General features: G+C 46.4%; 1 protein-coding gene across 1 annotated transcript; it reads right to left on the minus strand.

Moving 5' to 3' along the window:
• Positions 1–10865: 10865 nt before the first annotated feature.
• On the minus strand, positions 10866–12800 carry LOC118750433. Its single transcript, XM_036485154.1, has one exon. The coding sequence runs from the start codon at positions 12798–12800 to the stop codon at positions 10866–10868; it is 1935 nt and encodes a 644-aa protein (XP_036341047.1).
• Between the last annotated feature and the right edge of the window lie 1917 nt (positions 12801–14717).

Raw genomic sequence — 14717 nt, forward strand, 5'->3', positions numbered from 1 at the left:
TAACAAAAGTTGTTTTAGTAAAATTTTATTTTGCCAACTTAAGAAACAAAAAAAGACCTCAGCAATCTAAGGAAACATAGATTGATATTATTATTGCTATTATTCGACGCATAATAGAGTATTTCGACAAGAACCGATATCCATTTTATTGGAATACTAAGGAAAATCTGTTGTTACTTATAAAAGCTCATGCCGCCAAAAGGTTTACTCGTAATCGCTTGCGTGAAGTATTGGATCAAATACACAGCATGCGGCAGAACGACGAAATATCGTATGAAGAAGTTGCATGTCTTTTCGGTGTACAGCTAAATACAGATGTATACAATGTGGACGATTTTGGAATTTATCGACACTTTAATAAACCTACGTAAAGTAGTATTTACTATTAATATTTTATTATTTGATAATATTAGGTTTTCGTTTGCTTTAAATTAATACTTTATGGCGTAGCGTTTAGTAAAATAACATAATCTTACAATACAAATTGCTTTATCGTAATATGAAATATATATTCGTTTATGTATGAATATTAAAAAATCTCTGACATGGACTACTACAACGATATTGACGCGTATTTTGAAGAATGTCCGAATACGAAGGAAAACAATTATAGATCCTGTTTGTTTTCTACTGGGGATAATTAAAAAAATTATTGTGTTCGAAATACACCCCGCGCATGCAAAATTTACTTGGTCAATTGCACATAATCTGGATGCCTGTATCATCAAAACCCAAGTGAAATTTTAAGTCTTTATTCAATGGTATAGGTTCCAGTCTGGCTTGCGGGTCCCCATTCCAGCTGACGGTTCTCTTCGGGGTAGTATCCTGGTTTTCTACTACTTCCATCATCATCCTTGTTGGAAATGTCGTTGGTCTGGTAACAAAATTTTATGTTCTTACCTTCTTTTTTTGTTGTTAACCGTTTATTCGAGACCTAATTGGTTTGTGTCTTTTATTAGGGATTGCTGGCATAACGACATGCTGCGTATTGTGCGATTACGAACAACAAAACGCAAACAAAAAGAAGCTGATTGGCACCGAACCGAACCCTTTTGGAACCGAAGATATGTGAGTTTTTAAATATTTTTTTGTATTATTTTAAATTGTTCCTTTCGGGCGGGTCTTACACTATAAACTGCCTACACAGTTTATGCAATCTCTTCTAAATAAAGCGGATAGAAAACCAGCAAGCTTGAGTTTGAAGAATTTGAAACAAAAAACATATCGTGTTAAACTTGCTAGTTTTCTACTGTTTGCTTTTATTCTGAGGCGGAGTAGTTCGCTACTTCTGCAGTTATTTTAATTATGAATTCAGATCTGAGGATGGTCGTTTTTGTGTAGCCAGATCAACCCGGGGTAACTCGGGTAAGAACCATCACGTCAAATACAAAAAAAACTCAAAAGATACTCCTTGGTACTAAAAACAAGTTATCTCAAATAAGGTTAGACATGGGATCCCTCCTACTACCTAGAAGTGGAATGTCGTGGTAAAAGGAAGTGGAATATAGTAAAAGTGATGAGGGGTAATTTATGAGGCGGTTATTGGCTCCGAGTTTCCATCGTTGTATGGCGGGAGCAGAACCAACTTCACTAGGGGCCTAGTGACTTGGCCTTTCTCCGTCAGGATGTCCACTACGCGCACTCTGCCATCAGTACCGGGGTGTAAGTTGACAACTCCCCCCAACCTCCATTCAGTTGGGGGTAGATTGTCTTCCCTGATAACTACAAGATCACCTGTTTTCATATTCTCCTTGGGGTGCTTCCATTTAATTCGCTTTTGTAGTTCGGCTAAGTACTCCACTTTCCATCGCCTGCAAAACGTCTGATGCAGTGCTTTTAGTTTTTGCCATCGATTGACGATGGAGGCAGGGTTCTCATTCACATCAGGTTCTGGAGGAGCCATAAGATGTCCACCCGTGAGAAAATGGCCGGGAGTAAGCGGCTCCAGGTCATTTGGCTCATTTGAAGAGGGACTCAGTGGTCGCGAATTGAGGCACGCCTCAATCCGGCGCAAAAGCGTACTGAGCTCTTCAAAGGTGTATTTGTGAGCGGATGCCACCTTTTTAAAGTGGCTTTTAAAGCTTTTTACACCTGCTTCCCACAGTCCTCCCATGTGAGGGGCTGCAGCGGGTATAAAATGCCACGTAAGTATTTGGTGGTTATATTTTGAAATCGTTTTGTCTCGCGCGTCAGACAAAAAAGTTTTGAATTCATATCGTAAAGATCGCGAAGCGCCGACAAATTTTGTACCATTGTCGGAGTAGACATTTTTCGGGCATCCTCTAGCCACGAACCGAGCGAATGCTGCTAGAAAGGATGGAGTGATAAGATCACTGGTAGCTTCTAAGTGAATCGCTTTAGTAGTGAAACAAACGAAGAGGCAAACATACCCTTTGGAAATGCGGCAACCTCTACTGCGGTAACTTTTAATTTCAAAAGGTCCTGTAAAGTCTACTCCGGTATTCGTGAACGCGCGCGTAAATGTTGTGCGTTCCTGAGGAAGAGTTCCCATAATTTGCGTCTGAGATCGTTTTTTGTAGATGGTACAAATTTTACAATTTTGGATATTAGACCTAATCATATTTTTTATTCTGGGAATCCAGTACTGGGTACGGATGAGGCGTAGCATGAGTTGATTTTCTCCGTGCAAGGAGACTTGGTGGATCAACAGGACGATAAGACGAGACAATCTGCAATTATACGGGATAATGATTGGGTGGCGCTCATTATATGCTAAGTCCTGGGATGCTCCGAGGCCACCTCCAGCCCTGATGATGTCGTGCTTGTCGACGGACGGATTAAGCGGAAGGATTTCACTCTTTGCATCGATGGATTTTCTAGTTTTTAAATTCCTGTATTCTTCACCGTAGTGTTTCTTCTGGTCGATTTTTATCAAGAGATGTGTCGTCGTCTTAATTTCATCTGGTGAAGTTAACCAAGAAATTTCCTGAAATGAAGCTTTTGTTTTCGGGTGAGTTCTTCGGTAGAATCTCATGACATATGATAACACTCTCAAAGCCCTCGGTAGATCCGAAAATCGGTCAAGAATATCGATATTGTTTTCTTTTGTAGAGGCATAAGCGTGCGCTCTTTTTTCTTCAAATTCTGTGTGATAGGTAATTTCTTGAGCGGGCCACTTAGAGTTGTCTTCTTGCAAGCAAGAAGGTCCCTGCCACCACAAAAAATTGGTCACCAACTCTGACGCAGGCAATCCTCTGCTAGCCAAGTCGGCTGGATTAGAAGCCGAGTCTACATGTAACCAGTCCTTGTTACCGACCTTTTCTACTATTTTCGTAATTCGGTGTGCGACGAAAGTTGACCAAGAACAAGGCGGATTTCGTATCCATGCGAGTACGATGGTCGAATCTGTCCAAAGATATGTTTTAACTTGCCCTAGGTTGAGGTTGTTGATTACGGATTCTATGATTTCCGCGAGCAGTACGGCTCCGCAAAGCTCTAGTCGTGGTAGCGATATTGTTTTGACAGGAGCTACTTTGGTTTTTGCCAAAAGAAGGTTGCCAAAAACTTTGTCATCTCTTTTGACGCGCATGTATGCCTGCTGCATATGCTCGATGTTATCTCCTGGTGCGAAGTGTACCCATCGAGGTATTCTAATATTGTCTATTTCATGGTAATGTTTGGTAAAATTCTGCCAGCGTTCCAAAGTTATAGAAGACATAGTCTCATCCCAGTCTGTGCCTTCTAGCCAAATACTTTGCATGAGTATTTTGGCCACGACGACTATTGCGTCGATAGCTGATAGTATCGCCCTTTTTGTAAGTGTATCGCGGTCCTCCAATGGTCTTGCCATGAAATAGAAAAGATCCGTATGGGCATTCCATCTTATGCCAAGAGCCTTAACCGTGCTGGTGTCTTCGAATGCCAAAAAGTCTTCACTAAGTAAATCCGTTTTTGGGATGTCCTTTAGAATTTCCGCACAGGTTGAGGTCCACCGGCTGACCGTAGTACTTCAGAGATTTCATCTCTTGCTTTTACGGTAGAGTCGATGCTATGTCCTCCAGCTAGCACGTCATCCACATACATGCATTTCCGTAGTATATTAGATGCTATTGGGGAAGAGCTTTCTACATCGTCAGCCAGTTGTAGAAGTGTCCTTATCGCGAGGTAAGGAGCTTAATTAATCCCGAAGGTGACAGTCTTTAATTCGTATAGACCTACAGGTTCGGGTTTGTACGGAAAACTATCCGCTGATATTTGGTATGGTTGCTATCCACCCAAATTCCCTCGCTAGGGCAGGCACCTTGTCGTTGGTGCGGGGGCTTAGCTGCATCACCAACCAGCCCTCTTCTGGTTTGAGGTAACGCGGGTGTGCAGACCTCCGCGCTACCTTCTCTCCAGACTTGGGCTGCTGGAGAACAGTGACCAAGAACTGCCACCTCCTAATCCAGGGTGTTAAGCGACACCGTGCCTATTGGACGGTTTGCAGCCAGGAGGGTATAAACCGGCTGTATTCGAACGGCGCCTTTCCGACACCGGGCCGCATCGGGGAGTAACGGTGGCCTTACCGCGACAAGGGGCGCTGGCGCGGCGGACTTCTGAAGATCCCCTATGAAAACTTAGACCACTGAGCTCGCCTCGTCGAGCAGGTGGTCGTACGAACAAGATGATGACAAAACAACAAAAAACAACCAAAAAAACCAAAAACACAAAACTCGACAGCCACAACAACAGCTAGCACAGCAACAACAACACCCGCGGCTTCAAATGCGGTAGGTGCAACTGTAACAGGTACAACAAAGGCACTGGAGACGCCAAGAAACAGCAGCGCGTGGGAAGGCCCAAGAAGTGCTGGGCGGAAAGGCAGTTTCCTGGACCAGTTAACCGCCGAGGAGGCAGCGCTGTTCATCGAACATGCAAGGGACGATGACCAACCAGGGACCAGTGCAGATGCGCTACGTCGCATGGGCCAGAGCAAAACAGGTAGTTCTAACAACAGAAATCTAACAGGAAATCACAATTTACCTGCCGAACCAGATCGGCCGCAACACCGGTCCGGCAGTTCTCATTGCAGGTACAGAGAGACAGCAAGGTCAGACAGCAGCCACCGCACCGATGGTAGTCGCCGCTCCAAGAACCGGCATCGCTCGGGTAGTCGGCGTCGCTCTACGAGTCGACACCGCTCAGTGAGCCGGCAGCGCTCCAAGAGCCGGCGCCGCTCCGAAAGCGGTCACCGGGCGGAGAAGGAGAGACTCCATAGGTCGCACAGCAGAAGCGCCTCAGCAGCGTCCGACGACTCCGGGTGGCAGAAGCAACGGAGTAGGAAGCACCGCAGGGCCAAGCCTCCTCCGATGCCGCAGCCAGGTCAACCGGGGTCCCTAGACGATCGGCTTCGCGAGGGCTTAAGCGGCTCCGGGGTCAAATGGTACCTCCGGTACCTCGGGCAAGGCAAACCCCCAGTCGAAGCCAGAGCCATGGCAGAGGTCAGGATGGAGATCGAGAATGAGGGACGCGAAAGGCACAAGAAAGGCGACAAACCCGCACCCGCCGATAGGTGGAATAGCGGGCCCCACAAACAGGCACACTTACCCGCACCTGCTGAAAAGCAGAAGAGCGGGCCACAGCGACAACAGCAGCACAGACCCGCGCCCGCTGAAAAGCGGAAAAGCGTGGAACCAACAGGCTCCAACAAAAGAGGTAGCAACCAGGTCACTCCGCCAGAGACACCGGGCACCAAACGGCAGCGGGAGCAGCCACCCACTCCGAACTCATGGTCTAGGAGCCTGGGCGGGCCGATCGAGCAGGGACAGGCGCAGGGGGGTTCCACCCAGCAACCCAGCTATTCGGAAGCCCTCAAAGGCATTCGGGTAGCTGTGCTGCCTTGTGAGTACCCAGCTGCTGCCCTGAGCTCGGAAGACCTAACCAGACTCCAGGATGCCATTATGGAAGAGGTCTTTAAAGGATGGTCGCACCCGCTGGTGTTCTGTGGTGTGTACTTCAGATCCGGCATGCTACTGGTAGACTGCAGGGACGAGAGGACAGCAACCTGGCTGGTGAAGAAAGCACCGGCACTTGAGGGCTGGAAGGGACCCGAGATGTGCACGAAGAGGGGGGATGACATCCCTCCAGTGCATAACATCACGGTGTTCCTGCCAAGGAGCGCCGACAAGTCGGCGGAGTTTGCGTTGGGGCTACTAAAAGCGCAGAATGAGGGCATCCACATCTCTGCGTGGAAGGTAGTGTCCAGCTCCGTAGAGGAGAACGGGCTCAGACTATTTCTGGGCATAGACGAGGAATCTTACGTCAGCATCAAGAGGGCTGGCTTCAACCTGAATTATAGGTTCAGTTTCGTCACGGTGAGGCCGTGGCGACAAAAGGCGACAGGTAGCAAGGAGTCGGAGTCGCAGGAGATCCCAATCGAGGCGGCTGCCGACTCCTCCGCTGCCCAGACGATCCAGTCAACCTCGACCTTACCGGCGGAACAGCCACCCCGCGCACAGCCACCCCTCAGTCAGCTACCCCTCACCCAGACACCAACTCCAGCAAGCACGTCCGAGCCAGCCACCACCACCAAGACATCGGAAGACGTGCCATCCACGCAGGAGTTGCTAGCAGGCATCGATTTTAGGCGACTTGAGCTCGATAGGAGAAGCGAGAGCGAATTACAGCTCTCCGATCTCGACGAGCCCCAACTATGACCACGCGTCGCTTGGCAGTAGCCCAGGTCAACCTGCATCATGCGGTGGCTGCTTCGGCGGTCATCTCCAGCAGGTTCGCCACGGATGACCTGGGCATTCTACTGATCCAAGAGCCGTGGACCTACAGAGGCCAGGTTAGGGGCCTCAACCACAACAACAACAAGGTAATTTGGGACCTCTCCTGCGAGAGGCCCAGAGCATGTGTGGTGCTTAAGAAGAACATTGATTACTTTTGCATTACAGAGTTTCTAACACAGGACTTGGTCGCGGTGCAGACGTCGCTCTCGCTAAGTGGCAGAAGCCTAGAGGTGGTGTTTGCCGCGGCTTATTTCCCGGGGGACAGCAACTACGCCCCTCCGCAAGAGGTACAGCAGCTAGTAGAATTCTGCAGGAAGAGACGGCTCCACCTCATCATAGGGTGCGATGCGAATGCCCACAATGTCGAGTGGGGCAGCACGGATACGAACCGCAGAGGTGAGTGTCTCCTAGAGTACATCTTAAGTGAGGAACTAAGCATCCACAATGTTGGCCAAACACCGACATTTGTAACGAGGGCTAGAGAGGAGGTACTAGACATCACGCTTAGCAACAGACTGGCTAGCCCTCTGGTCACCCAGTGGGGGGTCTCATCGGAGCCCTCACTGTCAGACCATAGGATTATCCAGTTTGCACTGGGAGTAGAGGTCATAACTAGGCAGGCAAACAGGAACCCCAGGAAAACTGACTGGACAAAGTACAGCGAGACTTTAGAGTCAAACCTAACTGGAATTAAGTCCAGGAACAGGTACACTAACTGCATGAGCCTTGAGAGCACCGTCAATGAGTTAAATGGCGCTATTGTAGATGCCTTTCACTCAAGCTGCCCGGAGACAAAACCAGGAGGGAAGGCGCAGCCCAACTGGTGGTCTCGGAAGTTATCGGTGCTCAGAAAGGAGGTACGCAAGCTATTTAATAGAGCAAAGCGCACAGGGCGCTGGGATGAGTATTCAGCAAGTCTAACTAACTACAGTAAAGAAATCAGGAGGGCTAAACGCGACAGTTTCAGGAAGTTCTGTGAGGGCATCTCATCGACTCCTTCAGCTGCCAGGCTACACAAGGCCTTGGCAAGGGACCATACAGATACCAGACTAGCAATCCAGCTAGCCAATGGCACGTACTCAGGCAACGAAGAGGAAAGGGCACTTGCCCTGCTTTCGGCCCATTTCCCGGATGCCACTCCCACTTCGGGAGAGGCACCGTGCCGACGGACCAGGCCGTCCCCGGTGGACTGGAAGCTGACTAGGAGTCTATTTACCCACCGTTCAGTCTGTTGGGCGTTGTACTCCTTTGACCGGTATAAATCCCCGGGGGTGGATGGCATCAGTCCAGTGCTGCTGATGCAGGGCAAGGAGCTCCTACTTCCACACCTCGTGAACATCATGAGGGCTAGCCTAGCGCTCGCTCACATCCCCGAGGCGTGGCAAAGGGCTCGGGTCATTTTTATCCCGAAGATAGGTAAGAGAGATTATTCTCTAGCTAAGTCCTTCAGGCCGATAAGCCTTACCTCCTTCCTGCTTAAGGCGATGGAGAAGGTGATCGACCATGAAATCAGGAACAGCACCCTTAAACAGGTGCCTTTACACCCCGACCAACATGCCTACAGAATGGGCAGGTCTACGGACACCGCACTGTACACCCTATCTACGGAAGTACTAGATGCATTTGAGTGTGGGGAAACAGTACTCTGTGCCTTCATCGACATTGAGGGGGCGTTTGATAACACCTCTCATATCAGTGTCGACCGGGCACTCGAAAAACGCAATGTGCAGGCAACGATCCGCAGGTGGATAGCCAGGCTACTAAATTCAAGAATCGCTGAAACCGATATCGGGGACAGCGTGGTACAGTTAAAAACTACGAAAGGTTGCCCGCAGGGAGGAGTCTTATCCCCTCCCCTGTGGAGCCTAGTTGTGGACGAACTTCTACGGATTCTCACGGACAATGGCATCCGCTGTCAAGGCTATGCGGATGACATCGTGATTATCGCCAGAGGAAAGTTCGTGAGCACTCTATGTGACATAGTGCAAAGGGGACTAAACTTGGCAAGAGGCTGGTGCGCGGACATGGGCCTCAGCATCAACCCCTCTAAAACGGTTATTGTCCCTTTCACTAGAAGAAGAACGCTTCCAGGCATGAGGAACATTTATTTGAATGGGGTCGCCATCAACGTCGCCACCGAAGTCAAATATCTAGGACTAACCCTGGATTCTAAACTTCTGTGGAAGGCACATGTTGACGCGGTCACTTCCAAAGCTACGAGGGCACTAATGGTATGCAAACGCCTGGCAGGAAAGACCTGGGGCTGCAGTCCCAGGATTCTGAGATGGATGTATACCATGATAGTTAGACCAATAGTCACCTATGGAGCAGTGGCTTGGGCCTCGAGAACCACCCTCACCACGGTGAGGCAATCCCTCACCAAGCTTCAACGTCTGGCATGTGTATGCATCACGGGGGCAATGCGCACATGTCCGACGGCAGCGCTGGAGGTGATTCTCGAGCTCGAGCCGCTGCACCTTACCATAGAACAGGCTGCAAAGCGAACTCTACTAAATTTCGCGAGGGAAGGCTTTGGCAGGGGCAGAACTATATCATTAAGGAACAGAGACAAGCTAGGCTCCCAATTTCCGCTAGCTTTACTCCCCAGAGACGACAGGCCTAAGGTGGTTAACTTTGACAGGAATTTCAAAATAGAGCTTTGCACCAAGGCGACCTGGAGCTCCTCTCTCATGGAGAGGCTGATCCAATCGAGCTCGTTGCAATGGTACACAGACGGCTCGAAGACTCCGGAAGGCATTGGGGCTGGCGTCTACGGGCCGAGGCTACAGCTCTCGGTACCTATGGGGGCGTACCCGAGTATCTTCCAGGCGGAGGTCTATGCCATCAGTCTGTGTGCAGAGATTAACCTACGGAGGAATTACCGTAATGAGAGAATCTTAATATTGAGCGACAGCCAGGCGGCACTCAAGGCCCTCTCAGCATTTGAGGTCAAGTCATCCTTGGTTCTTGAGTGCATAGATAGGCTCAACAGCCTGGCAGTGCACAACAAAATCCAATTAACTTGGGTACCAGGACACATAGGAGTTGCGGGCAACGAAGAAGCGGACTGACTTGCTAGACTGGCGGCCGCCTCGTCGCCTATAGGGCCTGAGCCCTTCCTAGCGATTGGACCCAGTACAATCAAGGAAGAGCTCAGGAAAGAAAGGAACACACAAAGGAATCAACACTGGCGCAACACTACAGGTTTACGTCAAGCAAAACAACTACTGGGAGGCTACAACCTCACGAGGTACAGGGCAGTTATTAATCTATCCAAGGGAAAACTAAGGATCATAACAGGTTTTCTGACGGGTCACTGCAGACTGAGAGGCCATCTGCACAAGCTAGGGATTTGGTCCAACGACCTATGTCGTTTCTGCGACGTGACCGAGGAGACTCCCGTGCACCTGCTTAGCGAATGCGTGGCGGTCGCGAGAAGACGGGAGAGGTACCTGGGCCACTACTGGCCAAGTAACGAAGCAATACAGTCGCTAATCCCTGGGGATCTCCTCAAATTTTTGGGCTCTCTAGGATTAGATGAGGTACTGTAAATGGTTGAGGGCACAATAGACCTGCTGGTCGCAGTGCATGCCTCCATTAATTATCTATCTATCTATCCACCCAAATTTGTCGGTACATCTTCTCGATGTCACTATTAAAAACATATCTGTATAACCTCCAGCGGAGTATAAGGATCGGAAGATCTGCTTGGAGAACTGGACATGGGAGAAGTACATCGTTCAGACCTATGCCATTAGCCGTTGGACTAGAGGCATTAAAGACGACTCGAACTTTGGTGGAAGTACTTTCTGCCTTTATGACAGCGTGGTGAGGCAAAAAGTAGTTATCGGAAGAGTCTGCTGAAATACTATCATTTATTCTGGACATGTGTCCTAGTGATTCATATTCAGCTGGTACCCTATTATACTCTTTTTGTAGGATGGTGTCCTTTGCAAGCCGTGTCTCATTCCGGAAGAACTGAGAGCATGCTTTTTTAAGAGAAGGGCCTAGGCAGATGTTTGCGGGAAATTCCTGCCGAAATAGTAGCGAGACTACGTATTTTCCGTCTTCTCGTCTACGAGTTGTCTTCCGATAAAGCTCATCACAGTATTTGTCGTCTTCGTTCAAGTTTTAGGTTTTTGATATGTCTTCTAGTTCCCAGAATGCAGTAAGTTGTTTGTCCAAGGCAATTTCACTGTGATGCGAAACTATATTGTTGGTTGGATTGGGTGCATCTGTGCAACCGGTTAATATCCAACCGAACACGGTTTCTTGGGCGAGAAGTGTACTGAGTACATTTTTCTTTAGGCCGCATAAAATAATTTGGGGATAAATATCTCCGCCAAGTACGAGGTCTCTTTCTTCATTAACGTAGAACCGTTTATCAGCTAGAACAAGACCTGGAAATGCCTGCATAGTCATGGCGCTGCTATGACAGGATGGTCGATTTCCAGTTAGTTTTGTTAGGACGAGCACCGTTGCGTGCAGGCTGAACAATGGATCAACTGGGGATCGAAGTTCTATGCTGCATGCCTCTTTAACCTGCGCAGAGGTTGCATTCGTAATGCCCGAGACTTGGGCATGCATTCTCTTAGCTGGCAGGTTGATTCTGCGTTTGATTCGTTCTGTTATGAACGAGCACTCAGAACCAGAATCAATAAATGCTCGAGCAGAAAAATTTGTGCCATTTAGACGTATATTTACGCGAGCTGTTCCTAGGAGCACACCTGAATTCGTGTTAGCATAACAAGACTTAACGTTTTTGCTTTTATTGTTATGAGTTCTATTATTAAAGCTGCGCTTTGCTTGAGCCTGTTGGGAGGATGATGCATTGTCATTGACAGGTCCAGTCGGCGTGCGAGCCGGTGTTGCCTTTTGCTCATTTGTCTGAATGTGCAGGAGCGAGTGATGTCGCGACTGGCAAGTGCTGCAATTAAAGGGGCTTGTGCAACTTGTCACGGTGTGTGCAGCACTCAAACAATTCAGGCAACTGTTGTTGCTCTTTAAGAAATTAAACCTCTCATCAGGCGTAAGCTTCAAAAATTTGGAACAGCGGCGTAGTTTGTGCTCATTCGTTTGGCACATTGTACAAGTGAACTTGGTCACGCTTGCTTGGAATACACCAAGTCTTTTGGTTTGGTCTTCTGAAGGGTTTTTGGTGTTTTGCCGCTTTGGCGCTTTAACCGCTTTTGTATCCTTTAAGCCTGTCAGGGTTTCCAGGGTTTGAAACCTGTTAGATAGGAACTTGTCCATATCTTCCCACTTCGGTAAGGCGCCTGTGTGGTCTATAGTTTGCTCCCATGGAGCCAAAGTACTGTCAGGCAATTTAGTAGAGCAAAGATACACAATAATTGCGTCCCAATTTGAAATGTCAATTTGATGACTTTGTAGGGAAGACAAGCAATTGTTAATATCGCGCTGCAATCTTTTTATAGAGCTACCACACTCACTATCAACGGAATTAAGATTAAACAGAATTTTGAATTGTGTATTAACGAGGATACGCTTATTTTCGTATCGCTCACACAAATTGTTCCACGCTGTGGCGAAACCTTCATTAGTCATAAGGCACTTATTCACAATGTCTTTGGCTTCCCCTATGGTTTTTTGGTTGAGGTAATATAGCTTCTCAACTGGAGTAAGCTCCTGATTCGAGATGTAAATGGCCGTGAACATATCTCGAAATGTTGGCCAATACAGATAATCGCCTTTGAAAACATCGGTATCACACGGTGGAAGGTGAATATTGTGTTTTCGCAAAGGCTTCTGTTCTACATCCCGTTCTTCTTTTGCTAGTTTCTCAGCCTGAGCAGCCAAAGACGACATGCAATTTACATAACTAGCAAACGCGCCTCTATTTATTTTTCTGTTTGTACTCTTATCTTCTTGTGAAAATTCTTCAGAAGTGTTGAGGGCATCGTAAGCTAGTTTTGTTTTCTCCCACAGAGCTCTGAGTTCTTCTTGCTGAATCGCAAGGACATGCTTATTTTGCTCTGATATTGACGAAGCAAGAAAGTCGGACCCGAATTCTGTCACTTCTTCCGCTAAGCTCATGAATGAATCCATTGTGAGGTTGAAGATGGGTTTACAACCAACAGAAAAAAACAGGAGCTCGTTAAAAATTTAAAAATCTTTTCGAAGATTTGATAATGCTAAAGGCAAATATGTAGCAGATTATTCGAACCTGTTGTATCCACAATGAAAATATTCGTAATTTTTCCAATTCTTTATTATTATTATTATTATTTTTTTCAGCAAAGGTTTATGGATATATGTAACTTTGATACGTGTATGCAAATAAAACTCGCCTCCCAACTGTGCAGATATATACTTGTATATATATATGTATTTCGAGGGACCAGCAGCGTCCTTATAAAACAATAAAATGTGTGCAAATCAAAAAGCAACAAACAACAAATGTGTGCCAAGATGCAACAAAGTGACTTTGTGAAAGTGAATAACGTGAATTAAGTGCTAGTTGCGATAAAAAACTCTGGTGAATACTTTGAATTGCAAAGCTAATTAACATGCAGACTGCAGAAGTGAGGTTATGAGTTCACAAACCAATGACAAGTGAATCGTGAAAAGAGGTTAGTGCAAGAAATTGACTACTTCTGTGAAACTAACATAAAAAGTGAATTTAATCTAATGACGATAGCAAGAAAGTCGGAAATCATAAAAAAAACTGATGTTGCAACTAAATTTAAAATGGATATAACACTTTTCACTGTCGTGTGTGTGTGTGTACACTTTAAGCCAACACTAGCTGTTGACACTCGAATGTGGAGAATCACTTGCATATGATAACCCGAAGTTGATGCTTTCACAAAGTCACTGCTATATGGCTATCTTTGCACTCGCGTAGTTTTATATTTGAGCTTTGACGCAAATTAAACGATATTTTTTTTTTTTATAAAAATATGTCTATATTGATAAAGTGCACTGAATATAACCACGTACCTTGCGACTGGTTGGTTTCAATAATGAGTCGTGGAGGTATATGAGAAGTTGAAAGCTGGAAAAGTGTTGGTTGGTGACGAAAAACTTTTAAATTTGTGACGCAGACGTGGTGTCCTGGTATAATTCGTTGTTATGGCAGACCCAATTTGGTTATGGCAAACTCGCTTTGAAAAAGACGGTGGACTGTATTTCTCTTATTTCGCTGGTATTCCAATTATCGCACGGTCCCAAAAAATGGTGCTTGCAATGTTTAATGGTTAGTTAGGTCGGACGGCTCCGAATGGACCAAATGTTTACACGGGGGCGATTGGGAATTACGCGTGCAAAAAAGATAGAAAGAAATAAAGAGAACCAAGATATTTTGATGTTAATGGTGAATTCAATCAAGAGTCGACTTATTTCCGTACAGATATATATATATAAATGTGGAATAATACAATATTTGAATACCTTTGGACGGGAGTGGCTTGGTAGCTGGTCTGCTCGCGTTGATCTTCTGAACCGAAGTGCTTAGAAAAGTTTACGGGACCTTAAATCGGACCGCCGGACAATAACTGACGTTAAGGGGAAACTTGACGAGAGTTCATTATCCGGCGGGATATTAAAATTAACCGCGCATACTACCCCATGTGCGCGTGCATGTATCTGTGTATGCACATGAACATATAATATATATTATATGTTTACACAGACACTTATGCACGTACATATGCTGGCATTAGGGTGGTGCGGAAATAAGTAATATTTAGGCTGAAGGCCTAAACAGCCCCTATTTTTTTGTATCACCCAAAAAGTTGTAACCGTGGTTAATTTAAACGAAAAAAGTAAAAAAAGCACAAAATGATGGATAGAATGGCAGGTCAAAAACAGGAACTAAATGATAAGAACAAGACATAATATGTGTGCACTAGTGTGACCGTTATTTTTTTTTTTCGTATTTTCATTCGGGAAACCCCTTAGATTGATTCCAAATTACAAAAAAAAATGTATAAAAAATTTTAGGTCGTTTGCATAATTAGTGGG

Source organism: Rhagoletis pomonella, unplaced genomic scaffold (assembly GCF_013731165.1).
Source record: "Rhagoletis pomonella isolate Grant_MI unplaced genomic scaffold, Rhpom_1.0 Rhpom_scaffold_00237, whole genome shotgun sequence".
NCBI lineage: Eukaryota > Metazoa > Arthropoda > Insecta > Diptera > Tephritidae > Rhagoletis > Rhagoletis pomonella.